The 24,579-nt window shown below is 32.5% G+C and overlaps 2 protein-coding genes and 1 non-coding gene across 3 annotated transcripts; 1 reads left to right on the forward strand and 2 right to left on the reverse strand.

Moving 5' to 3' along the window:
* Positions 1–6,495: 6,495 nt before the first annotated feature.
* On the reverse strand, positions 6,496–8,562 carry LOC120155836 (MA3 DOMAIN-CONTAINING TRANSLATION REGULATORY FACTOR 2-like). Its single transcript, XM_039167297.1, has 2 exons — positions 6,814–8,562; positions 6,496–6,565 (listed from the first exon to the last, which is right to left on the reverse strand). Exon 1 carries the CDS (start codon positions 8,515–8,517, stop codon positions 6,820–6,822), a length of 1,698 nt encoding a protein of 565 aa, XP_039023228.1. The 5' UTR covers positions 8,518–8,562; the 3' UTR covers positions 6,496–6,565; positions 6,814–6,819.
* A 26-nt stretch (positions 8,563–8,588) lies between these two features.
* Positions 8,589–9,522, reverse strand: LOC120155898 (MA3 DOMAIN-CONTAINING TRANSLATION REGULATORY FACTOR 3-like). Its single transcript, XM_039167360.1, has 3 exons — positions 9,031–9,522; positions 8,793–8,890; positions 8,589–8,651 (listed from the first exon to the last, which is right to left on the reverse strand). Exons 1-3 carry the CDS (start codon positions 9,215–9,217, stop codon positions 8,589–8,591), a joined length of 348 nt encoding a protein of 115 aa, XP_039023291.1. The 5' UTR covers positions 9,218–9,522.
* Positions 9,523–17,609: 8,087 nt separating this feature from the next.
* Positions 17,610–17,681, forward strand: TRNAM-CAU. The gene has a single exon. It is a non-coding gene; the product is annotated as a tRNA-Met (tRNA).
* The last annotated feature ends 6,898 nt before the right edge of the window (positions 17,682–24,579 follow it).

Here is a 24,579-nt window from a genome sequence, read left to right on the forward strand (position 1 = left end):
GAATGTGGTCAGACGCCACCACCGGCCACCGTCGACCGTCGTAGATGATTGTCGTTCGGTTCCAAATTTCATGGGTCGATTCGTCTCGATCCCTGAGTCCAAATCTGATGATTGTTTCAACGAAAAAATGTCATCAAACCCGTGAATTTCGACTAAAACGTTTCGGCTTCCTCACTGTCAATCTTTAATTCATGGGCTTCGGAGCAAGTTCCAAAAAAATAAAAGTCAGATTCGGACGGTGTCGAGGCGAAGCGACCTATGAAATTGGGGATCGAACGACCACCATATCGACGTTTGATAGCGAACAACAATAGTGTCCGACTGCCTTCTGTTTTTATTTTAAATTATTTTATATTAAATAATAATGAAAAATGTCATGTCATACAAAAATAATAACAGGATAAATTACACGCTTACTCACTGAACTTTAATCTCTTTCCTATTTCATTCACCGTACTTTCAATTTTTCAATTTGCTCACTGAACTTTTAGGCATTGAATTTTTTTGCTAAGATGATGTGGATTATTTAATTATTTTTCTCATATGATGTATCATATTTTATTAATATTTTAATACCAAATATGATTAAAATATAAATAAATTTAAAAATTACAATTATACCCTTAAATTATACTTAAATTCTCAAATTATATCCCAAACCCCAATCCCAAATTACAACCCCAACCGCTATTACCCTTGACAAGTTCACCCTTCCACCGATGATCACCCTCCCACCGGTGAACAGTCAAGTCCACCCTTGTCCCTCACTCTCTTGTCCATCTCTCACAACCCTCAACCAAACCAATCAACACAACCCTTTGTTGATTTTAGTTCAAAACCAATCAACACAAGTATACACAATTTGATCCGGTGGAAAATGCTTAACACATCCATATAGCTCCGGCGAGAATGTGATGATTTACGATTGCGATACGACTGTTCCCGGCACCACCAAATGGGAAATAAGCAAAGGAACCATAAGAAATCCTATATTCGGGTTGGTCTTGACGGCTAGTAAAGATCAGACTTACAAGACCACATGCTTGATGAATCTAGTTGTAGACAACAATGCTCATGGTTATAGACAAGCTTTCTTTGTCACCAACAACACGAAGCCATCATTCACCGTCGTTGATTTTAGTTCAAAAATTCCAACAAAGAAATTAATGAATCAACATCAAAGGGGAAAAAGAAATTACCTAGACTTAATCAATGATTCAACACCAAAAAAGGCCATCGAATACTACTATGGCAACCATCACGATCGTAGCCACCAACGGCGCTAACCAATGTTGTCGTGGAAACTTGAATCTGTAACACTCATAACCAATATACATCTGGAAATATGAGTTAAAGATGTTACGTAACCTTATAAATATTTGTTGAATCATAAATGCTTAAAATTTTGTTTCAATTTAAAACAACCCTATTTCAATTTTATAACTATTTCAGTTACCATATGTAATCGTAAAATAATATTTAAACACTAAAAACAAATTCAATTTCCATGCAGCAATTAGGCAGTTTAGTGATGTTTCGTAAAATATTTAAAACTGCCTAAATTTTGCTAAATTTTAAACCGTTTTAAACGTAAAAGATATATATATATTGATAAAACTATATTAGACAAAATAAAATGGTCATAATTTACTATTACAGACCATTTAAAAATAAATCCGATAAATAAAACTATTGACATAATTATACATGTCACTAAAAGTCAAAAAGTAACATCATAGATATCTTACTGATACTGATGATAGATATGATTCTCCAAAAGATGTTCGGGAGGTTCCTCACTGCACGTTCTACTTTTTTATTCGAACCTATGCATGAAAATCATCACACGTTAAGTACAACTTATTGAGAAAGTAATAAACTAAGGTGAGATAAAACAAGAAAACATCATAAATATGATAAAACATTGAAAATAAATCAAATAAAACGTTAAACTTTCAAACTGACTTAAATAAGTCAATTCTTCTAGGGTTGTTCATTCGGTTAAAACTGAACTGAACTGAACCGAACCGAATTAACCATAACCGAATTAATCAAACTTTTTTTTCTTTAACCGTTAACAGAACCGAACTTTTTTCGAAAATATTAACCGAACCGAATAAATTTCGGTTAATTTTCGAATTAACCAAAAAATTTTAAAATTTTCTAATTTATATAAAAATTAAATGTTTTTAATTCAAAAAAAAGTTTATAATTAATTTAAATAATATATAACTATAAAATAAAAATTTCAGATAATTTTTTTAATTAATTAATATTGATTTATGTTTAAAAGTTATTGGATCTTAAATTATTAATTGATTTTTAAATGGTTTGGGGTGAGCTCATATGTTATATATAATATATTTAATATTTTTTAATTAAAAAAATAGTTTACAATTAATTTAAATAATATATAATTATAAAATAAAAAATTTTATATAAACTTTTTTAATTAATTAATATTGATTTAGGTTTAAAAATTATTGGATCTTAAATTATTAATTGAGTTTTAAATGGTTTGGGTTGAGCCCAAATGTTATATATAATATATTTAAAATTTAAAATTTAATTTCGGTTAATTCGTTTAATTAATCGATTTCGAACCGAATTAACCGTTAACCGAATTCTAAAAAAAAAATTTAACTGTTAACCGACCGAATTAATTCGATAACCGAACCGAATTAATCGAACTAATTCGATTAGATCGGTTAACCGAATTAGTTTGATTATTTGAAAACCCCTAAATTCTTCATTGTAAACCTGAACATTTATATCATTTCATGATTTTATCTAAATCATAATAAATATTACCGGATAAAATATTTATATCATAATTCTTGCCAATTCAACATAACTTATAACTTTCATATTTCATTTTCTCTGCCCAATGCATATTTCAAAGAATACAAGATACGCGAGTAGAGCATAAAGTGCGCACTAGGCACTTCACGATGCCAATCAAAATCATCATAAGATGCACTTCAAGTGCAAATCATAACATATGTACCAACGGTGCAATTCATAATGTACACGAATGCACCATAACTTAACTTGAACCTACGACTCTCAATGCAACATAAAATGGACTTATAAATCATAATATAATCATTTATTAATCAACGTCTTAAAATCATAAACATTTAAATTTCATCATCATAAAAATTATACTTGGACAATTCATACCCTAAATCATTCATAAAACTTGATAAAAATATTATGGAAATAATCCATAATTAAAATAATAAATCATACTTTAAAAATAATATGAGGTTGACTTATCGCAAGTCTTCCTCAGTCAGAATAATTAAATAAATAAATTGCACTCACCTTTACCTCACTACTGAACCTTTTATGTAATACTCCTAATCACGTGTTTTATCCTTTTCTTTATGATCTTTTGGATCGCTAGATTTATCGTGGTCTGACAACATCACATAATAACACAATGTATTCAAACTATATATTAGTATTATACTAACATAAACTAACTTTGATAATATAAAAATCTATAAAAGTAAAATCAATACTTAATCAGCGTAAAATAAATCATATATCCATAATATTTGCAACTTCTCAAAATCCTCATTCGACCTCATAAATATTTTTTTTTATCATTAACACTTCAACTTTTGCCAATTGCACAATCAAGTCACTAATTATGAATTCTTCCTAGAATTCACCTTGACTTTTCAATTAAATTCATATGGTCCTTCACCATCATTGCACGTTAATTTCCAAAATTTCCAGCACTTTAATAAAAATACTCAAATCAATACTTTAACATTCAAAAACTTACAATTTCATCCTAAACTTTCTTAAACTTTTCGACTTCAACACCTACTTTAATAAACTTGAAATTTGATCCCAAACCAATATTTAAACTCCAAAAAATCAGCATGCTACTAAAATTTCCAGCAGTATAATTTATTACTCAAAATAAAACCAACACTTTTCAAACTTACCAACAAGTCCCTAAACTTTTAGGACTTTTCGAATTCCACCATTAAAATTTACCAAATTTGCAATTTGGTTTCAATCAATTTCCTAACTTAAAATTCCAGCATATATTCATTATAAATCAACATTGAGTACCTCAAATTGCACATTTACACATTAAAGTCCCACAATTCTCATAACTTGCAAACTAGCCCTTTTTCTATTTCAAGCTTCCAAATTGATCTCCAAATCACATAGAACACTTCTAATATCAATTCTAGACCATATGAATTTTTTTCAATATTTTTCCACTAATTTTTCTCCCCTTGGACGAATCTCACTATGAACATAGGGTAAACTTTTCATTCAATTTCAAGGATGAATTCAACTTCCTTGGATCAAATTCATGCTATTCTAATCATCACAACACCAAATTAAATCAAAATCCAATCATCTCTTAAAACCCTAGCCATGGCCAAATGATATATAAGTCCTACACATCATTTTGATCATCACACATACTTTAGAATTAATCCATAACACCACTAACATTAAAATCTTCCATAAATTCTTCAAAATCAAACATTTTCTTCATGAAACCAAATCCGCGATCTCATCATCCAAGCACGTTTAGCATGTATTTCTTATACCAAATAATAGGGAACTTGATGGAGAACATTTTTCCATCAACTTAATTCAAAATCCTACTAAATAGCTCAAAAATGAAAAAATAATTTTTTTTCTCACCTTGTAGGGGTTCACGGAAGCAAACTGATGGAGAAGAAGAGCTCTAGATTTTTCTAGTAATTTTCATAATACACATGGCATTTAAGCTAATTTAATTGAATTTAAAATTATATTAATGAGAAATCCCCATAATGTCATTAATGAAACTTGATATTTACCAATTGTCATCGCAATATCTTCCATTAAAATATTCCTTAGTCAAAGATGAATCAATTGGCCTTTGACTTCCCACTTTGACCATGCAATTTTTGAAAATTGCATTTTAGTCACTAAATTTCCATTATTTGGTCAAATATATCAAATTAACTTCAATTCCACGTATTCATGATAAATTTCACTAATATAAAATATAGAAATAATATTTCTAACCCTTATCTAGCATCCTTCCAATTTTCATAAAATTACAATTCGATTCAACTATCCAATTTCTATATCGGACTTTATCGTTTTATAGCTTTTAACACAAATCCCGTAACGAAAATAAGATTACCAAGAAAATTATTGTTTTAGGCCAAAATATTCATTTACGGGATAAAATATATATAACTTTTCAAAATTATATTTTTGGTCCCTAAACTTTTACAAATTTATATTTTATCCACCAAACTTTCAAAACTTATATTTTAGTCACTAGCCAAAATTTAGGGTTTACATGAGTGTGGGGGTGAGAATTTTAATTTTAGAGTTTGAATGTAAGTTTTAATATTTTTAATTTTTTATTATAATCCTAAATAATATTAAAATATTAATAAATACATGACATGTCATATGGGAAAATAAAAAAATAATCCATGTCATCAATGAGTGATAAAAAAAATCAATGTCTAAAGTTCAGTGACCAAATTGAAAAAATTGAAAGTATGGTGAGTGAAATAGGAGAGAGAGTAAAGTTCAGTGAGTAAGCGTGTAATTTACCCATAATAATAAAATAATTCAGAGTGATCACAACAAGAGTAATTCGAAAGTTTAGTGAGTAAATTAAAAAATTGAAAGTACGATGAGTAAAATAGGAGAGACAATATAATTCATTGAGGAATGGTGTAATTTACCCTTATACTAAATAATTTTGGGAGAGGCAAGGACTTAACTGCAATAGTTTCAAAATTTTCAATGACCTAAAATGTAATTAAACCATAAAAGTGAGGGGGATAAATACAATTGCCCCTCCCTGCATCTGAGCAGTCCATCGAACCTCCATTATCAATTATTCATATAAATGTAGTTTAATCGCTTAAGCTGATACAAAATTATCCTTGTCTTATTAACAATTTAGTAATTATTTCAAATAACAATAAGGACCAAATTATTTTATCAAATATTAAAGATTTATGGAATTATTTTGAATTCAGACTAATTTGATAAAATGTGCAAGTTTTGAGAACTAAAATTGTTATTATACTATGCTATATTTACTATTTCAGTTAAGTCAATGGTCAAGCCTAACCCACGGGTGACTAAAACAGAAATGAAACGTAAATTTAAAAAAATTGAATGATCAAAACGAGAATAAATGGGTGATAAAATAGGTAGTTTACGGAGGAAAAAAGAGTTGACGGCGCAAAACCGAAGTCAGATCTTACTAAACAAGAGGAAAAAACAACATAAAAGTGCTCTCTAACTAAATAAATAAGATCAAAATATAAATGACAACAATCTCCAACATGTCATCTGGTCGAGTTTCGAGATGTTGGATGTTGGAGTTGTGCAAGAACTGAAGTACCAAAGAACATAACTACAGAAGTTGTAATAGCAAAAAGCCTGCCGACTTCCGACAAGAATGCGGTGCGTCGGGCGGATGTCGAAATTCAAGTCGATTTCTTAACTTATTGTCTGCAAAACCAGGGAACAGCTAGAACGAACCCAACTCAATTTCCCTGGAAACCTATGAATGGTTAATTTTCAAGAGTAAAACATTTGAACCATGTCAGCTCTGCTTAGTGTAGAGTGATCTGGTTTAATAAATTTCTCAAATATGATTAAATCGAGCCATTGAACCTTCATGGCTTGGTTCAGTTGGATCACGCAGACACCTTTAGAATGTGGCATCTAGTATATCTGGGATTCGAATTCCATTTTAGTATGTTCAAATTTTTTATAAAATGTGGTGTAGCAAATGATGAGAAAACTTGCTCATTATCATAGGCAGGCCCCATTCTCTTTACCATTTGTGGAATTGCCATAATGAAATGATGAATCCAACCATCCTATAGCCTTTGCTTCCTCGACGTATGCTAGAAACTGCTTCCGGGCATCAGGCACGTCGAGAGCCAAGTCGTCGAGACATTCTTCTACCCTTGAGAAACCCTTTGTCATCTGGTTCATGGTTATGAGCCCTGAGCCAAAACAATGTGCAAGAAAACCCCAAAGTCTGTCATTCTTTTTCTCTATAACGATCACCAGTGCTTTCTTTACAACCTCGTGGTGGAAAAATGGCATGCCTAATTCCTTAATGCATCGATAAGCTTCCCTAATGTCTCCTCCAGATTCATATTCCTCTAATAGCTTTGCTATTTTGAGTTTCACGTCGTCAATGGCCCATCCTGGCGTACTACCACCACCGCCACCCCAACACCTTAAGATGCGCTCTCCAGAAAGGCGAGCCTTTAGCAATGACTTTGCCATTTGAAACACTTTGCCTCCAACAGAGTCTATCCCTGAAAATTGGCTCCCAACCTCTTCCAGGTGTTGTGGGGCTAAAGCTTCATCCACCACTGCTCTAGCCAAAAACATAGCAAGATCCTCAACAACAACTGGATTATCTAGAACGGTATCATCTGCAGATTCTATCAACATCACGAACCCATCTACTACATCATCTGCAGGAAAAAATAAAGATGATAGCAAAACAGATGCCATTTCTTTCTCCCTGTTCTTCCGATCCATAGCTAAAGTTATCAACCTTTTAACAAAAATAGAATTCAGTTCGCCTGAAGAAGTCTTATTTTCTGCTTCTAGACAGCTAAAAACCTCCGAGATATCACCAGTCAAGAAATATTCTTGAATGATTGTTTGACACTTCAACTTGAAAGTTTTAGTAAAATTGTCTTCCAATGATTTATTTCTAGGCTCCAATGATAATGACCTCAAAGATGAAGCGCACAACCAACCATCAGATGTAGCCTTAGAAATTAAAGACTTCAGTATCTTCTGTGCATCTGGTATGTCAAGGGACAAATCGTCTACTGTGTCAATCATCCTATCGAATCCCTTTGTAATTTGACTTGAGTTTATCAGGCCTTCTTCAGCTGCTTCCTTGAGTAGATCCAGTAGTCTATCTTCAGCTTTCCGCTTTTCCATTGCCATAACAAGTGCTCGTTTAATTATTTCATGGTGGAAGAAGGGAACTTTCAAATCCTTGATGCATCTATAAGCCTCTTTCTTGTCACCACTTGCTACATACTCGATCAACAAGTTGTTTATCCTTGCTTTCACATCCTCAACTGTTTTCTTGCCAACCCTCCAGCGACGCTCAATAGCTTCAGCGTGCATAGGAGCTGCTAGATACCCTTTCTCAGCTCTTTCCAAGACTTCCACCCCCTTTGAATTATTAGGTAAGAGCTCCCTTTGCTTGTTAAGGAATGCAGGAGGGAGTATGTCATCAACAACAGCTCGAGCTATAAACAAAGCAAGAATATCAACTGTATCTGGTATGTCCACAATCAAGTCATCAGCAGATTCCACCAATTTACTATAGCCTCTGTAAACCTGAGGGGCATCAATCACATCAGCATATAGTGCAGATAATAGGACAGCAGCCATTTCTTTTTCATGGTCATGCCTATCCATAGCCATAGAGACAAGCTTTTTAACAAAGTAATAGTTATAGCTGGGCATTGCAAGTTCTTCCAATTCATTGGTAGTTGAGACCACATCATCAGTAGCAAAGTATTCCTCCACTATTATTGTCACTTTCTTTTATATGCATCAAAATTTGGTGCTGATTTTCTTGCATTTGGATGTTCACATTCCTGCATCAAGCACAATTTTTAATCAAACTGAGCTTTGAATCCTTAAAAAGGAGTTAGTCATCCTCGGGAAATTTAAAGTAACAAAAAGATAGAACAAGAACAAAAATACAGGGAAGTAGAAGGAACATATTGTGGACTAACTTCCTCACTGCTATCATAGTTTGGGTCTTTTGAGTCGAGAGGATAACTGGAATAAGTGTCCATTAACCCTCCCCAAGTTCCTTTGCCACCACAACCACCTGCAATGAAATTGTTGAACAAGATCAATAACGAACTAAATGGTATCTGCTTTCACATTCACTCAATTCAGTTTCCTTAATGCTCTTTTTGCTATTGGCTAGTAACTAGATTTTGGACTGATAGTAGTATAATTAGTTACCTTTCTTAGGACGACCATCTATCGGAGAACGTGATTGCCTATCATGACTAATTGGACTGCCTTTGCCATGGACCTGTGTTGACCTTGGAGATTTTGAAGAAGAAGAACATAATGGACCTTCACTCCCTGAAGCTGATTGGAGAATCTCCCGGTTTTCATCTGATATAAAACCACCAGTGCCGTTCATTTTATCCGATTCTTCACCACTCACCACTTTCCACTTATTCCTTTAAGTTGAAGAACATACCCCACACCATTAAACTGCCTATACTAAAAGATGTTGGAAAACCTGGGTTCTAGGATCTCTCTAACTGCCTATCACACCTTCAAAGGTAGTATCCACATTCTAGTTTAGACAGTAAATTATCAATGCTTCGTTATCTTGCAATAGATCCTTTAACATCTCGATCCACTTCATCAAGTTCTACAGAGTTTACTGAAGGTGATTATAGAAGCTACCAATATTGATCTGAAGATTTTTCAATAATCCTTCAAGAAGAGCAATTGTTCTTTTGAGCTGCAAAAAAGAAGTCAACTAATTATTTAACAAAACTTGAAAACAGTAAATTCCCATATCGAATAAGTGCATGTGTCTCGTACAGATAAACTCGATATTTTCCATCGTTTTCTCATATATTTGATCTTTCAAATCCGATATGCATCACAGAGTATGCGCTACATAAATATTGGATCCTGAATAATATAACAATTAACATCAATTTCAACAAGCAGGAATCTAAAAATAATCGTAACGAACAATCTAGCCTCAAACATTCACAAATTTTGGATTCAAGCATTTATATAACCAATCCTTCATTACATAAATCGATAAAAAAAATTAGAATGAAAAGAAAATAATCAAAACGAGATAGAAGACCTTGAAAGGAGAAACAATGAAAGGCGTCTGAAAGTACCGTTCGCCGGAGCGACGTATCACACCGGCGGTCCGATTCTCTGTTTTTTTTAAAATATTTTTTTACTTTTTTTGGTGAAGCGTTTTTATTTCTTGTGTGCTTTTGTTTGTGAGTGAGTTTCAGGTTTTAGTTCAAAACGGGAGAGGGTCGGTTGCAAAAAAAAGCTGTTGGAGTTCCGTTATGAATGGACGGAGATCTGGAAAAGTGTAGTTTTTAACGGCTGGATTTAGCCTTTTGAAACGGGATAAATTATCACGGGTAACTCGCTCAATTTGCTCAAATTTTCATGGCTCAATGCAAATGTCATGCCATGTTAAATGGTAAAGGTCTTATTCTAGGATCAACCCTCAAACTTAAATAAATTTATGAATTTAATCCCTTAAAATAAGTAAATTTAGTCCCTCTCCACACTATGTGACTATCATTAAAGGGGGGGGGGAAATAGCTTGTCATGTGGTGACAAGAAAAAAGAGCAGTTAAAATTTAAATATTACATATAAAAAAAATAAATAAACGAATACAATAAGTATTAATATTATAAATAAATTATGGAATTAATACTTGTACTAAATTTAAGTCTAACCTATAATATAGAGATTAATAAAATGAATTAATTTAATAGATTTCAAGTTATTGTTTATATTATAATCAAAATTTTTAAATTTTAAAAATTACAAAAACTAAATTCACAATTTAAGCTTAAAACAAATACTATTTATAGAATTTCACGTAACTTTTATATTATGTAATAGATTTTAATATTTTAATTATATTAAAGTAAATATCACTATACAATAATTTTTTCTATTTTTTTAGGTTTATTGGTGAAAGAGGCTATTATGAAAATAAAATTAAAAAAATGAATCCTTAGGTTAAAAAAACTCCAATTAAGCCCCTATAAATCTTAAAAAAAATAATTAACACATCTCATTATCGTCGACTAACTTTAATCAATAATAAAATTATATTCTAACGTTTTTACAGTATTATAGTAAGAAATTGTAAAAAAAAAAGATGTAAATTAACATTTTAACCATACGAGTCAAATTAGAAATTAGCTCTTTATGTTAAACATACCACATCATAGATAGGGTTAAGATTTGAGAGATCATTGTATAATAAATCAATAACTTTAGTGACCATAACATGATTTTTGAAAATTGAATGATCAAAATTTACTTAAACAAAGGTGACCTTCTGTATAGTTTACCCTAAATGATATTATGAAGACAATTTAATAGAATGTACTCTAATCTTTCAATTTCTCAACCAATCAACAATATCACATCACCTATAATGTAGCATTCATGTTAATATGCCAAATAAAACATTCATGTAATCTTATTCCCAAAGATAATTTTACACACCACAAACGAAACCGAAGCAGATATAAGATGAGTCGAAACTAAATCCTCAGACATTGAATATAATTTCAAATTCAAGAAACACCATACCACAAAAAATAGTGCAATGCTTTGAAAATTTTCTAATTTATTACATGAGCACTTGCAGCAGCCAGTTGAACTGAAAAGGTATGGATGCTTATATTTACCAAAGAAAAGAAACAAAAGATTTAAAGTTCAAAGGTTTTGTAACGATCGATCCGAACCAGTTTTGTGACCACTGCTTGGCGCAGGCTTATCTGATGATAAGGAAATGCATTAATCATCATCTTCATCTGCAATTTCGAGCGAGCGAGAGAGTGTGAGGAAATTTACGACAGAACAATGCTACGCAAGCAGACAACATAAGTAACTTCGGTCTCCAAGTTAAGCAGAGAAAGGTCTTAAAACAATTACTAGTGCAGCTGATCAGAATATGTGCTTTCGGAGTTCGTAAAGGGAGTGCATGGAGGAGTTAAATTATAATTGTACATACATAACATCTTCAAGAAATAATGGTATATCACTGCAAGAAAAGGCAAAGCTGCACAAGAAGTAATAACACTACGGTATAGATTAAGCATGGGCATAATGCCAAATTAGCCCCCAACATTTACCAAAATGATCATTTTGGACCCATTCTTTTTTAGGAGCATTTTGGCCCCGACATTTTATTTTGGGATAAAAAGATCACTCTATGGATGTAAACCGTTAGTTAACACATGATTAACGCTCCAAAACAGGTGCCTTTTTATCCTAGAATGAAATGTTGAAGGCCAAAATGCCCCAAAAAGAAAAAAAAACAAAGGCCAAAGTGATTATTCTGTCAAATGTTAGGGGTCTTTTTGCCCTAAAATAAAATGTTAAGGGCCAAAATGACGATTTTGGTAAATAGTGGAGGTTAATTTTGACATTATGCCTTGAGCATTTTGGGTTGGCAAAAGTATGTTGTAGGGGTGTAGAAAGAAACATCATCGGTTGGGGCAAACCACAAATCAGTACATGGAATGAAATGAAATCCATATTTAAAGAAGAATTTATTGTCTAATTATCATGACAAGAAGTGAGACAAGGTTTCTACATTTAAGCAAGCAAGCAGCTGAGCAAATTCTTATGAGTTGTACGCAGTCTGTAATACCCCAAATATTGGGTAGGTGATCATAGTGAAAGAATTTAAAATTTGGTGGGTTAAATTAAGTAAATTGAAAAGTATAAGGAATGATTTAGGAAATTGTGTTTGAGACTTATTAGTAAGAATGGAAGAAGGGAGGGACAATTTGGTCCTTTAGATGGAATGAATTTAATATTCATTTAAATTGAGTTATTTAATAAAAGTGAATAGGAGAAATAAGGGATAAGTTCTTAAGTGGTTCTCTCCTCTTCTTCTTATTTTTCACGTCTCGTGCCCTCCCATGGCAAAGGTAAGGTTTCATCTGGTTAGTTTTTCCTTTCGTTGTTTGGTTGGTTTTGAAACCTTAAGTGATATAGAGGTTTAAGGAAAGTTCAAGGAGGATTAAAACTAAGAGACGAATGATTTATTTGAGAGTTAATAAAATGAGTTTTTAATTTGATGAAATAGGGTCAATTATTGGAGTTTAAAAGCATATTTGACTTGTCAAAGAAGTAAATAAGATATTTAGAGTCTTAGACGTGATTAAAAACATGTTTGAAATTTGGGCATGATTTTTAGTTTTAAGGGTTCTTTGGAGTTATTGGATGTTATAGGGAGATTTATGGATGTAAGACAGTTGGTTTGAGTAATGATGAGTTTAAGGTGATGGTTGGTAATAAAAGTAAGAGATTTAGGTGAAAATGTGATAAAAATCGAAGTGAAATATGTAAAATTTGGGTAAGGGTATTGGTACTGGAAGAACAATACGATACTATAGGATTAAATTTGAGGAAAGAGGATGAACACGATGAACAATATCGATACTGATGCAAGTAGTATCAATACTAAAGTGGGGTATCGATACCAAGAGGAAAGTATCAATACTATTATTGAAAAATGGATTCCGGAATGCAAAATGGTATCTAAACTGAAGGGAGTATCGATATCATAGTATAGAAGCATTAATACCATAGGTGGGGTATCAATACTATTCAGCCTGGAATTTTAAGTTAAGATGAACTTTAATAAAATTCAAGAATAATAGTACTTTGAGTATTATTATTTTGTATAAATGTTAGAAAGTATTCTAACATCTGTATTGTATGTGTGTGAATATGGATACTTGTGTAGATCGTAATCAAGCTCCTAAATCAAGCAAGCAAAAGGGCAAGGATAAAGTTGTCGAATAGTCGGACATCATTAAGACATAATAGTGAGGCATACCAGGTGAGTGTATTTATTATACTTATATGAGATGAGGATGACTTGCGATGAGTCAACCTCGAATGTTTGATAAAAAAATGTTTTACAATATTTAGATATGTTTTCATAATGTTTATGGAAATGATATTACGAATAAATTTTAGAGTATGAACTGCTCTAAAATGAATATATGAGCGTTTATGTTGTTTAATTTGTGAAGTTGATTGAATAGCCCATTGTATGTGCATTAAGAGTCATAGGTGCATTTCGACATAAATTGTATATAAAAGTTATCGATCGATTTTGTGTAATGCATAAGGGTGCATTTTTATATCAATATTATGTGTACTTTCGGCACTAAATGTGCAATCATGGTATTCATAATGATTTTGTGAATTATCATTTCGATATACAATTATGTATAAAAGTTATTGATCAATTTTGTGTAATGCATAATGGTGTATTTTCATATCAGTACTATGTGTACTTTCGGCATTATGTGTGCATCCATGGAATTCATAATGAGTTTGTGAATTTCTATTTCGGCACTTCGGTGCAGTACATGTACCTTGCATTCTCATTTGGCATACATTGGACAAATAAAGGATAAATTGGAAAAATACTGAATGACAGATATGCGGGGCATACTAAATATAGTTTATTAGATTATGTGAATGAAGCTTGGTTTGTCAAGTTAATTTATGTTTTAATATAATTTATTTGATTTTCATTCGTATTTTGATATTTTATGATATACTTGTATTTAAGTACAATTCATTTTGTATTACTATGTCTCACTAAGTAAATACATAACATGTGTCGATTTCTCAGCCAATCAACAATCTCACATCAACAATCAACAATCTCTCATCACGTATAATGTAAAATTCATGTTAATATGCCAAATAATACATTCATGTGTCGATTTCTCAACCAATCAACAATCTCACATCAACAATCAACAATCTCTCATCACGTGTAATATTGTAACATTCATGTTAATATGCCAAATAATACATTCATGTAATCTTATTCCCAAAGATAATTTTACACACCACGAACGAAACCGAAGCAGATATAAGATAACTCGAAACTAAATCCTCAGACATTGAATATAATTTCAAATTCAAGAAACACCATAGCACAAAAAATAGTGCAATGCTTTGAAAATTTTCTAATTTATTACATGAGCACTTGCAGCAGCCAGTTTAAACTGAAAAGGCATGGATGCTTATATTTACCAAAGAAAAGAAACAAAAGATTTAAAGTTCAAAGGTTTTGTAACGATCGATCCGAACCAGTTTTGGGACCACTGCTTGGTGCAGGCTTATCTGATGATAAGGAAATGCATTAATCATCATCTTCATCTGCAATTTCGAGTGAGCGAGAGACTGTGAGGAAATTTACGACAGAACAATGCTACGCAAGCAGACAACATAAGTAACTTCGGTCTCCAAGTTAAGCAGAGAAAGGTCTTAAAACAATTACTAGTGCAGCTGATCAGAATATGTACTTTCGGAGTTGCCTGGCTGGATGGGAAATATCGCTTTCTGTCTTTTGCTGGAAGAATTACCTTGGCGAAAGCGATTCTAACGACTATTCCCTCATATACCATGCAAACTACATGTCTTACAAAGAATATTTGTGATTCCATTGAGCGTTTGATTCGAAATTTCATATGGAGCGGGACGGACGAGAAGAAAGCTATACATCTTGTGAACTGGGAGGAGATTTGTAAACCGGTAGAAATTGGTGGTCTTAGTTTGAAGAGGATTCAGACTCAAAATGATGCTTTTTTTCATGAAAATGCATATAATTTTATTCATGATCATGAACAACTCTGGGCAAGGGTGTTGCGCTCAAAGTACAAAATTCAAGAGATGTTCAAGGGATTTGGAAAGGGATGTCGGTAATGTGGTCGGATTTAAAGCAAAACCTTGTTTAGAATCTACGGAATGGGGAGTTGATTGACTTTTGGTATGGTGATTGAATTGGCGATTTGGGGCCTTTGATCAATTATTATATCCCGGGATATGAACTTCCTCTCAAGGGGTCAAGGGTAAGCATGATGGTCACTGAGAACGGGGATTGGAAATGGGATTTGATATGTGGCTGCATCCCTGATGTTGTTCACTTATCCCTACTGGCAGTCCGACCACCATTAATTAATGCAGGGAACGATAAGGTGGGCTAGAAGTGTGGTAAATTGAGAGCACATCTAATGTTTTCCGATAGTGTCCAACGGCGTTATTGATGTGGTCAACATTGATCAAACCAAATCTTCTCCAAGAATTTTGAACGTTGATATGCAGACGTGGGTGGTTAGTAATCTTACTCAGCCGGGGTTGTATCCGAACCGGGAGAAGGATTGGGATATTCGTTTCAGATCGCACTTGTCGTGTCTTTGGAATAGGAGAAACAGATTACTGTTTGATTAGAGTTTTGTGCAGAGTGAAAGCATTATCCAACATAGTGAGTGACTCTCTTCCGAGATGATCAGCAGCTTGTCAAGAAAGAGATAACACTCTTCGCAATCCACCATTGTTGAAAGGAATGCGGTCTAGACGGTACCTCAGGGCGGCTGGGTAAAGTTGAATGTTGAGGGGGCTCGAAATAACTCGTCGGGGCTTTCCACTTGTGCTTGATGCGGTTCTCAAAACGATTTGGCCGATGCTCTGTGCTTGATGCGGAATTATCGGGGATTTTCTTGGGACTGAATCTGGCATGGGATGGGAATTATAGATATGTTGTGGTGGAGACTGGAGTCCATAGCAAGGAAGCCATTGCGCTTTTGTCAGGTAAAAATTCGAGTGTGGGCAGGTCCTCTTTGCTTCCTCATATCCTTGATCTAATGCATCGGGACTGGAACTTGAGCTTTGGTTTTATGCCACGGGAATGTAATCGGGTGGCCGATGGATTGGCGCAACTAACGTGGAGCATGGATGGAAATTTCCAGCAGTTTCAGACGACGCCCGCTACGGTTTTGGAGATGGTCCAAGCTGAGCAACATACTTCTTTCAACGCATGAGTGATCTGCGTTCGATTGTACTAAAAAAATACAAATGAGGGCAAACAATTCAAACTTGAACCTATTCTCTAAATAAAAAGATTTTTCATATAATAATTTAATGATCGTATTGATTATAAATTATTTTTCATTGTTTTTGTCTTAATTGGGTAAACAAAATCAGATTAAAATATTAGAGTCAATAAGAACGATAATAAAATTTAATAGAATATAACAATATTTATTATTAAAATAAGTTTAAATACATATACATTTAACTAATCAAAATAGAGCACCAACCAAACAACCTTAGTAGTTAAAAAAATTATAAAGGTTTTAAGTTTGAGCATTACATATGTAGGGATATAAATGTCAAATGTCAAATGATTAAAAACTTTTAAACTGATAGTCAGATACTACTTTATATTCGTCTCAAACTAATAAAAAAGTTAATAAAAACAAAACACAAAATTATTTTATGTTAGAAAACTAATTTATAAGTGAATAGATGCATATACACTTTTTTTTTAATTAATCACTGGTATTTGACTATTTAGATCGGGTAGCCCGAATGGTAAGGGCGACCCTCCCAACCAAATTTGCTCCATTCACAAATGTCAGAATTTAAAACCCTGACTTTATTTTAAGAGATCTAGTATCTCATCTCACTAGACCAACTGGTTGTTGGTAGATACATAAACTTTTTATTTTTTTTCCATCGATTAAACCATTAATCTTTAAAATATATAAAAAAATTAATTTTAAAAAAAATATATCTTTAATAAAAAATAAATATAAAATAATATACCAATATTCTGAAAAGTCTAAAAATTATATTGTTCTTTATAAAAGAAACTAAAACCTTGAGAAATGAATACATAGCATCCAGAATCACAGGGTATTACTGGATACAACAACCAAACTACGTTAAATAGATGTAGTTAATAAAAACAAAACAACACATCAGAGTGGCGCAGCGGAAGCGTGGTGGGCCCATAACCCACAGGTCACAGGATCGAAACCTGTCTCTGATATGTTTGGTTAGTCTCTTTTTTTCTACACTGCAAACGATTCCGAATCTATTTGTCCCTTCTGCAATGATGTTAAGGACGAAATTGCAACTATTTTAAATCCACGATTCATCCACAAAAAATTTTACATTAAAAAGCAGCATCAACTTAATATAAAGTTCCAAAAATGTGAACTTTGATATCATTCTTTTTTCGGATTTTAGTCTCTCTAATTTGATTATTTTTCATCATTTTACTATTTTAAAATGGATGTTTTCAATGTTATGGACTATTTATTTGGGTTAATATCGTTAAATAATTTGTTGTGGCTTAAAAAGAAAAGTGTTGATGGCACATACACATTGACATTGTTTGTATAGTTGGACATATTCTTTTACATTCAAAAGAAGAATAAAAATAAAAAATATATGATATATCAGATAAACCCTAAAAACCTAGTTTTCTCTCATTAGTGTGTCGTTCATCTCTTTTCTCTTTCGTCTTTGTTGATCAGCGGCGACAAAAACTTTAATGTTGGTTGCTGACTGCTGTTATTCTTTATTTTCTTTTTCTTTTTCTTTTATATATCATATCTTTTTTCAAAAAAAATTTTATGTTACAAGTTTTCATCTGTCTTTATTACACGTTTTCTTATATCATTTGGCATGTTTTTCGGTTATTTGGTTGTTTTTTATTTATCTTTTTTCTAAGAGATGATTTGACATCGTCATGACTGATCAAGATGACGCTTATTTGATATATTGTGATATTCTCTGCTTTAGACTATCATATTGGATTTGGATACCCGATTTACATTCGTGGATATCTTTTCATGTCGCTCGAGTTTGATTTGCGGTTTGTCGGTGGTCTTCAATAGCTTGATCCTCTTTTGTGGTTCATTTGCTGATGCAATCAGATTTGTTTTTATTTATCTTTGTTAGAGTTTCTTGGTTAGATTTAATTTTTCCTTGTATGGTCCTTATGTGATCTTAATTTAGTAGTTTTGTTTAAATGTTTATAGGAAAATTTCCTAATTATATGCTTAATTTACTATTGTGTTTGTAAATATTTATTGTAATTTGAGATGTTTCCTATTTTGCATAAAATTAGTTACTTCTATATAAAAATATATTTGTATAACAATATAGAAATCAAGGATAACTACATGTGTGGTCTCTTATGTTTTCAATCCACCCGATTTTAGTAACTAATTCAAGAAAAATAACAGTCTTGATCCCTTATGGTATTGGTTTGTAGTTTCTCGGTCATTAAATTATGAACAAAATGAGCATCCTCTCTATCAATCATTTCTCTCTCAAAATGTTCAATTGGTTGTCGTTGTTGTATTTAATTGTGAGAATTTATTTTAGAAGAAAAAGAAGTTAGGGGTTGCTTGTTTACTTCAGAATGATTAAGCGCTGAATGATTCAAATGCTGAATGATTCAGAGGCTCTGAATTGTTTGGCTCTGAATGTGACATGTTGTTTGATAACTGGCTCTGAATGATTCAGAATGTACTTCTGTGCTGAATCAATCAGCACTGAATCATTCAGAGGTGCGAAACAAACGCGCTGAATGTTGAACGGTTCAACATTCAGCACTGAATGGTTCCATTAAGAGGCAAACAAACAGCCCCTTAGACACCTATATTTAATAAAAAAAATCTTTAAGCATCTAAAAATAATTTTGGGTATAATTTAGATACATATTTTGTATTAAAAAAATGAGACAACAACAACAACAAAACCTTATTCCCATATGCAATGGGGTAAAGGGGAGGTAGGGTAGTAGGTTGTCCCCAACGCCAGGTTAAGAGCAGCTTCCGTGGAAGACCTCCGACAGTTGGAAAATTAAAAATAAAGATAAAATGCAATGCATGTATAAATAAATAAATAAATACATAGTTGAACAGTCTTCATATGCGCGTCTGTAATGGGAAGTAATCCCTGCGTAAAAAGCTCTGTATATAGACAGAAATGTAAGGCCCGACTAAAATTAAAAAGATGAAACATGAAGAGAATGATACACAGAAGTCAACGATAGCAAGCAACGAGAAGAAATAAAGTCAAATGGGTTAAAACCTAAATTAAGGCAACACTTCTCCGCTACTCTAGTTCTAAGACTTCATAAATTCCAATAACAGAAATGAATATCAAGTAGCAGTCATGGAAATTTCTACAAAGGCATTAAAAGAAGACAGAGGTGATACACCCTATGGATGTGACACGCACTACTCGGCTACCCTGGTCTTAAGTGTCCATACTTTCCCATCAGAGGTCATGTCCTCGGTAAGTGCTAAATCCTTCAAATCAGATCTCAAGCAGTCTTCCCACTTCCGTCTTGGTCGTCCTCTCCTTCTGGCACCGTCGACTGTAATCGACTCTACCCTTATGACCGCATCCGATGGTTGTCGCCTAAGGACATGCCCTGTAACACCCCAACCCGTATCCGACCCGAATACGAGTCTGAGATGTCACATTAACTTTTCAAAACCTTTTTCTTACAAAATATCAAAACATTTGAACTCATTTTAAGAAAATACCACAATATTCTATTAAATTGTGTTTTGTATAAAATTTCGAGTCAAAAATGTATTTATGAACAGTAAAATATGTATGAACAGTGCCGTATGAACATTAATGAACAGTGATGAACATTACCTGCTACAGTATCTGAATGTTAAAATTTTCCAGATCAAAAAGGGGAACCGATTCCCCTGCTACAGGGAATCGATACCCTGCTACAGTACTGCTACAGGATTGCTACAGTACTTCCGTAAAATACATATAAATTTATAAAAATATGAGGTTTCATTCATATAAAATTTCCATTTACTTATACACATTCAAAACATTATAAAATTCAATCATATGATTTTACAAAACCGATTAAAACATATCAGATTCAAATCTTTTATATTACATGCTAACTATCTATATAACCAAATACATGTAATTCAACTATATTTCTCATCTAATCTTCGGTAAGGAGAACTGACCTGTCTTGTTCCTCTTTACTTCTCTTTTCGCTTTCCAAACCTACGTGTGAAACAATCACACGCTAAGTCGATGACTTAGTAAGGAATATAAAACATATAGTATAACCATATACCATTCATATAAACAAAAGCATATATTTGCAAATACTATCATATCATATAAAACATATCTTTCATTGTATAACCAATGCACACATATACATTTATCAATAATCATCTTATTATTAGTAATTCCTTTTTAATCATATAAGCATATGTTGAACCTTTCCATATACATCATGGAACACATATATCATTTCATAACAAAACATACATAATATCGTATAATTCATATAATGCATTTCGTATCATAAAAACAAACATATACATCATATATATATTATGTTTGATATTATTTATTTATTAGCCCATAGTACACTGGTGAGAACGGAAGGTATGTGAGTACATTGAGGTTGTGCACTAATGCTGTCACCACAGCTCGTATAAGTCCCACTGAGTGGCATATGAAATTTGTCCCGAAGGACCATTGTATTGTCCCGAAGGATCACTATATTGTCCCGAAGGACCATTGTATTGTCCCGAAGGACCTATGAAACCCTCGACCCTTGGCATGCCAACTATACCTATAGTTCTCGTATCATATAACATGGCCATTGTTATTTATCATTTCACATATTCATATAAGCTCATAGCTTTGTTCACATATGCCTGTAATCATGTAATTCATGTCACTTTTCATATGAATTCATATTTATATGTCACATAGCTCGTATCACTTTGCATGAATTCACATAAACATATATATCATTCGATTCATGTCTTATTCTTATATCATCATATATATATATCATCTATGTTTCATCACTTAATCTCATATCACATATAACATGCTCTATCCTCTTATGTTCACATGACATATAATGCATACAAATTATATTCACATATGCCTTTACTCATGAATTCATACAAATCATATTATCTCTTGTTCTCATATGTTTCCAATACATCGCATATATCACTAGTGTATTTTTTTTACGTAAACATGTAAATCATGTAACATATAAGAATATATATCCATTTCTATATAGTAATATTCACATAATATTTTAAAAGTTACCTCTTACCATAGTAACTCCATTATTGGCTAATCGCAAGCCAATGTTCGTTCTATAAGCACAAATTAAATTGCACTCACCTTAGCCTTGCTTTGATTCGATCATAATCCTTTGATTATTCCGGAACTTGTTTAGGCTCAATATCTACATAAATAGAACATTTCAAAACAACTATCAGAAACCTAAACCTTAAACTTGATGTTAATAACTTAAACCGATTTAATGAACCAAATCCCATTTTTTTCATTTAGGGGGGAATCGATACCCCCCATGGGGGATCTGTACCCCCTGCGTATTCTGGAAAATCTAGAATTGCTATTTAACCCCGAAAATCATAAACTCTTCACTCAATTCTTCTATTTTAAGCCCCTATCATACCATTAACTCAACTACCATCACTTAAACCAACTTATATCCATATAAACCATCTTTGTCTTCCATATCTCATTATGATTCTTAAAATTAAGAATCATACCAAATTTTCCACATGTTCTAAATTCAATTCTAATACTTCATACTTCTTTATTTCACTTATGACAAGTCAAAATTGACTTCCACTTCTAATTATAAACTCTATTCCAAGATTTCATTCAAAAACTCAAAATCTTTAATCTCTCCTATACCTTTCATCTTGTTGTTTTAGAACAAATTAAGCTTTCCTTAAGCTTAATTATCATCTAATAATCATAACCCAACTTTTAAATCAACAAATAACCAAGAAATCAGAAACTTACCTTTGCCTTTGAGCTCTTACGGGAAGAGGAAGAAGAAAGGAAGAAGAATATGAAATAATTTCATCTCTCCACGTTTTTATCTCCTATTAAAGGGGATAAAAATATCTTTAATATCAAATGACCATTTTGCCCTTTAAATCATTTGATAATTACTAAAAAAATTTCAGGAAATATCCTCAATTAAATCATTTAACTATTCAACTATTCTACTTTAATCACCAAATTCTGAAATTTTACAATTTGATCACTAACCCGTAGTTTAGGATGTTACATGCCCAAACCACCGTAGTCTTCCCTCCCTCAATTTTCCGGATACAGGCACCACCCCCAAGGACATCCTAATAGAAGAGTTTGGTGTCATATTCCACAGAGTCCTACCACATGCCCAACGAAGCATTCTCATTTCTGCGACCTCCATCATCCTTATGTGATCCTTCTTGATTGCCCAACATTCTGATCCATACAGCAGCGCTGGTCTTATTGCCATTCTATAAAATTTTTCCTTAAGTTTTAGAGGCACCTTCTTGTCACACAAAACTCCGGTAACAGCCCTCCACTTTAGCCCTTACTATAGAGAATGGGTATATGACTCAAATTCGATGTATTGATCTAACATGTCTCGATCGGATCAGATTTTAAAAAAAAAATGAGTTTGGGTCATATTGGATTGAGTCTTTTAGAAAATATGTTCGGGTCGAATTCAGTTTAGGGTGAAAAATACCCGATTCGACCAGAAAAATAATGTATATTTACTTTATATATTTTGGGATAATAATAATAATCATCCTTAATATACTATTTTTTCAATTAAATCTATATTTTTATTGAATAAAAATAATATTCTTTTATAGAATATATTTATTTCAAATCAAATTGGGTCAAATACGAGTTTTATCTCAAAAAACCGGGTTAGATTCGAGTCGGGTGAAGTTACCCCTAAACTCAAATCTAGTCGAGATTCAAGTGAAATATTTATATTTTTGGATCAGATAGGGTTGACCGTAAACCCGACCCGACCCGACCCACCCATGCCCATCCGTATAGTGAACTTAAACTAAATTTGTAAGGAAACTAAGAAAGATCATAATTAAAAGTTGTAGTCTTTACGGATTTGTGAAAGTCGAATCATCAGATTCAAGATAAAAATGACATCTCATTACCTTTATATAAACTCAAGTTCGTACTATTTAAGAATCAAAACACTTTATTATTCTGATAGGAGTATTTAACCCCGACGACAGAGTCTCCATGTCAAGAAAAGACTTAATCATTCAGCAATCATATGAGATTTCATCATAGATAAAAAAAACAAAAGATAAATTAACCAAAGAGATGAAGAAACAAATAAATAAGAAAATAAAAGGGGCAATGGTGATGGAAATCAGGTTGAAAGTGTTATAGAATTTCAATGACCAAATTGTAAGGAAAGAGAAGTTTAAGAACTAAATTTAAAAATTATCAAAACTAAAAATTAAACAATCGAATTTTGGTTTAATCACTAGTATCCGATTTATTGACTGACTAATCTAGATCAGGTACTGCATAGGCGAGAGCGACCCTCCCAACCCAGTTTGCTCTATTCCAAGCGTCAAGGCTCGAACCCCTGACCTTGCTTAAGGGAACTAATGTATCATCACACTAGATCAACCAGTGGCAGAGCACATTTTAGAGACCCATCGTGAAATCCGAGTTTTATTCTATTAGTTACTTATTTTACTAATGGTGCCTACCTTGAAATTTTTCGTGTCCACCATAAAATTTGAGTTTTCTTTGATTAGTTACTTATTTTATGGATGGTGTCCACCCTGAAATTTTATTTGTACTCATCCCATTTAAAAATTTTATGTTGTTAACATATGTGTGCCTACCCTGAAAAATATTTTTATATCCTCCACTGAGAGCAACTGATTGTTGGTAAAATCTACTGTGTGAATTAGTGACAAATGATAATTTTTTTATTTGAAGATTCAGGTTCGAGTAATTATGCTTGTAGAGTAAATATCAATTGTCAATAACTAAGAAAAATTAAAAAAGTTTCGTGTTATATTTACATATTTTTTATAATTCAGTGTTCA

Source organism: Hibiscus syriacus, unplaced genomic scaffold (assembly GCF_006381635.1).
Source record: "Hibiscus syriacus cultivar Baekdansim isolate YM2019G1 unplaced genomic scaffold, ASM638163v2 tig00111208_pilon, whole genome shotgun sequence".
NCBI lineage: Eukaryota > Viridiplantae > Streptophyta > Magnoliopsida > Malvales > Malvaceae > Hibiscus > Hibiscus syriacus.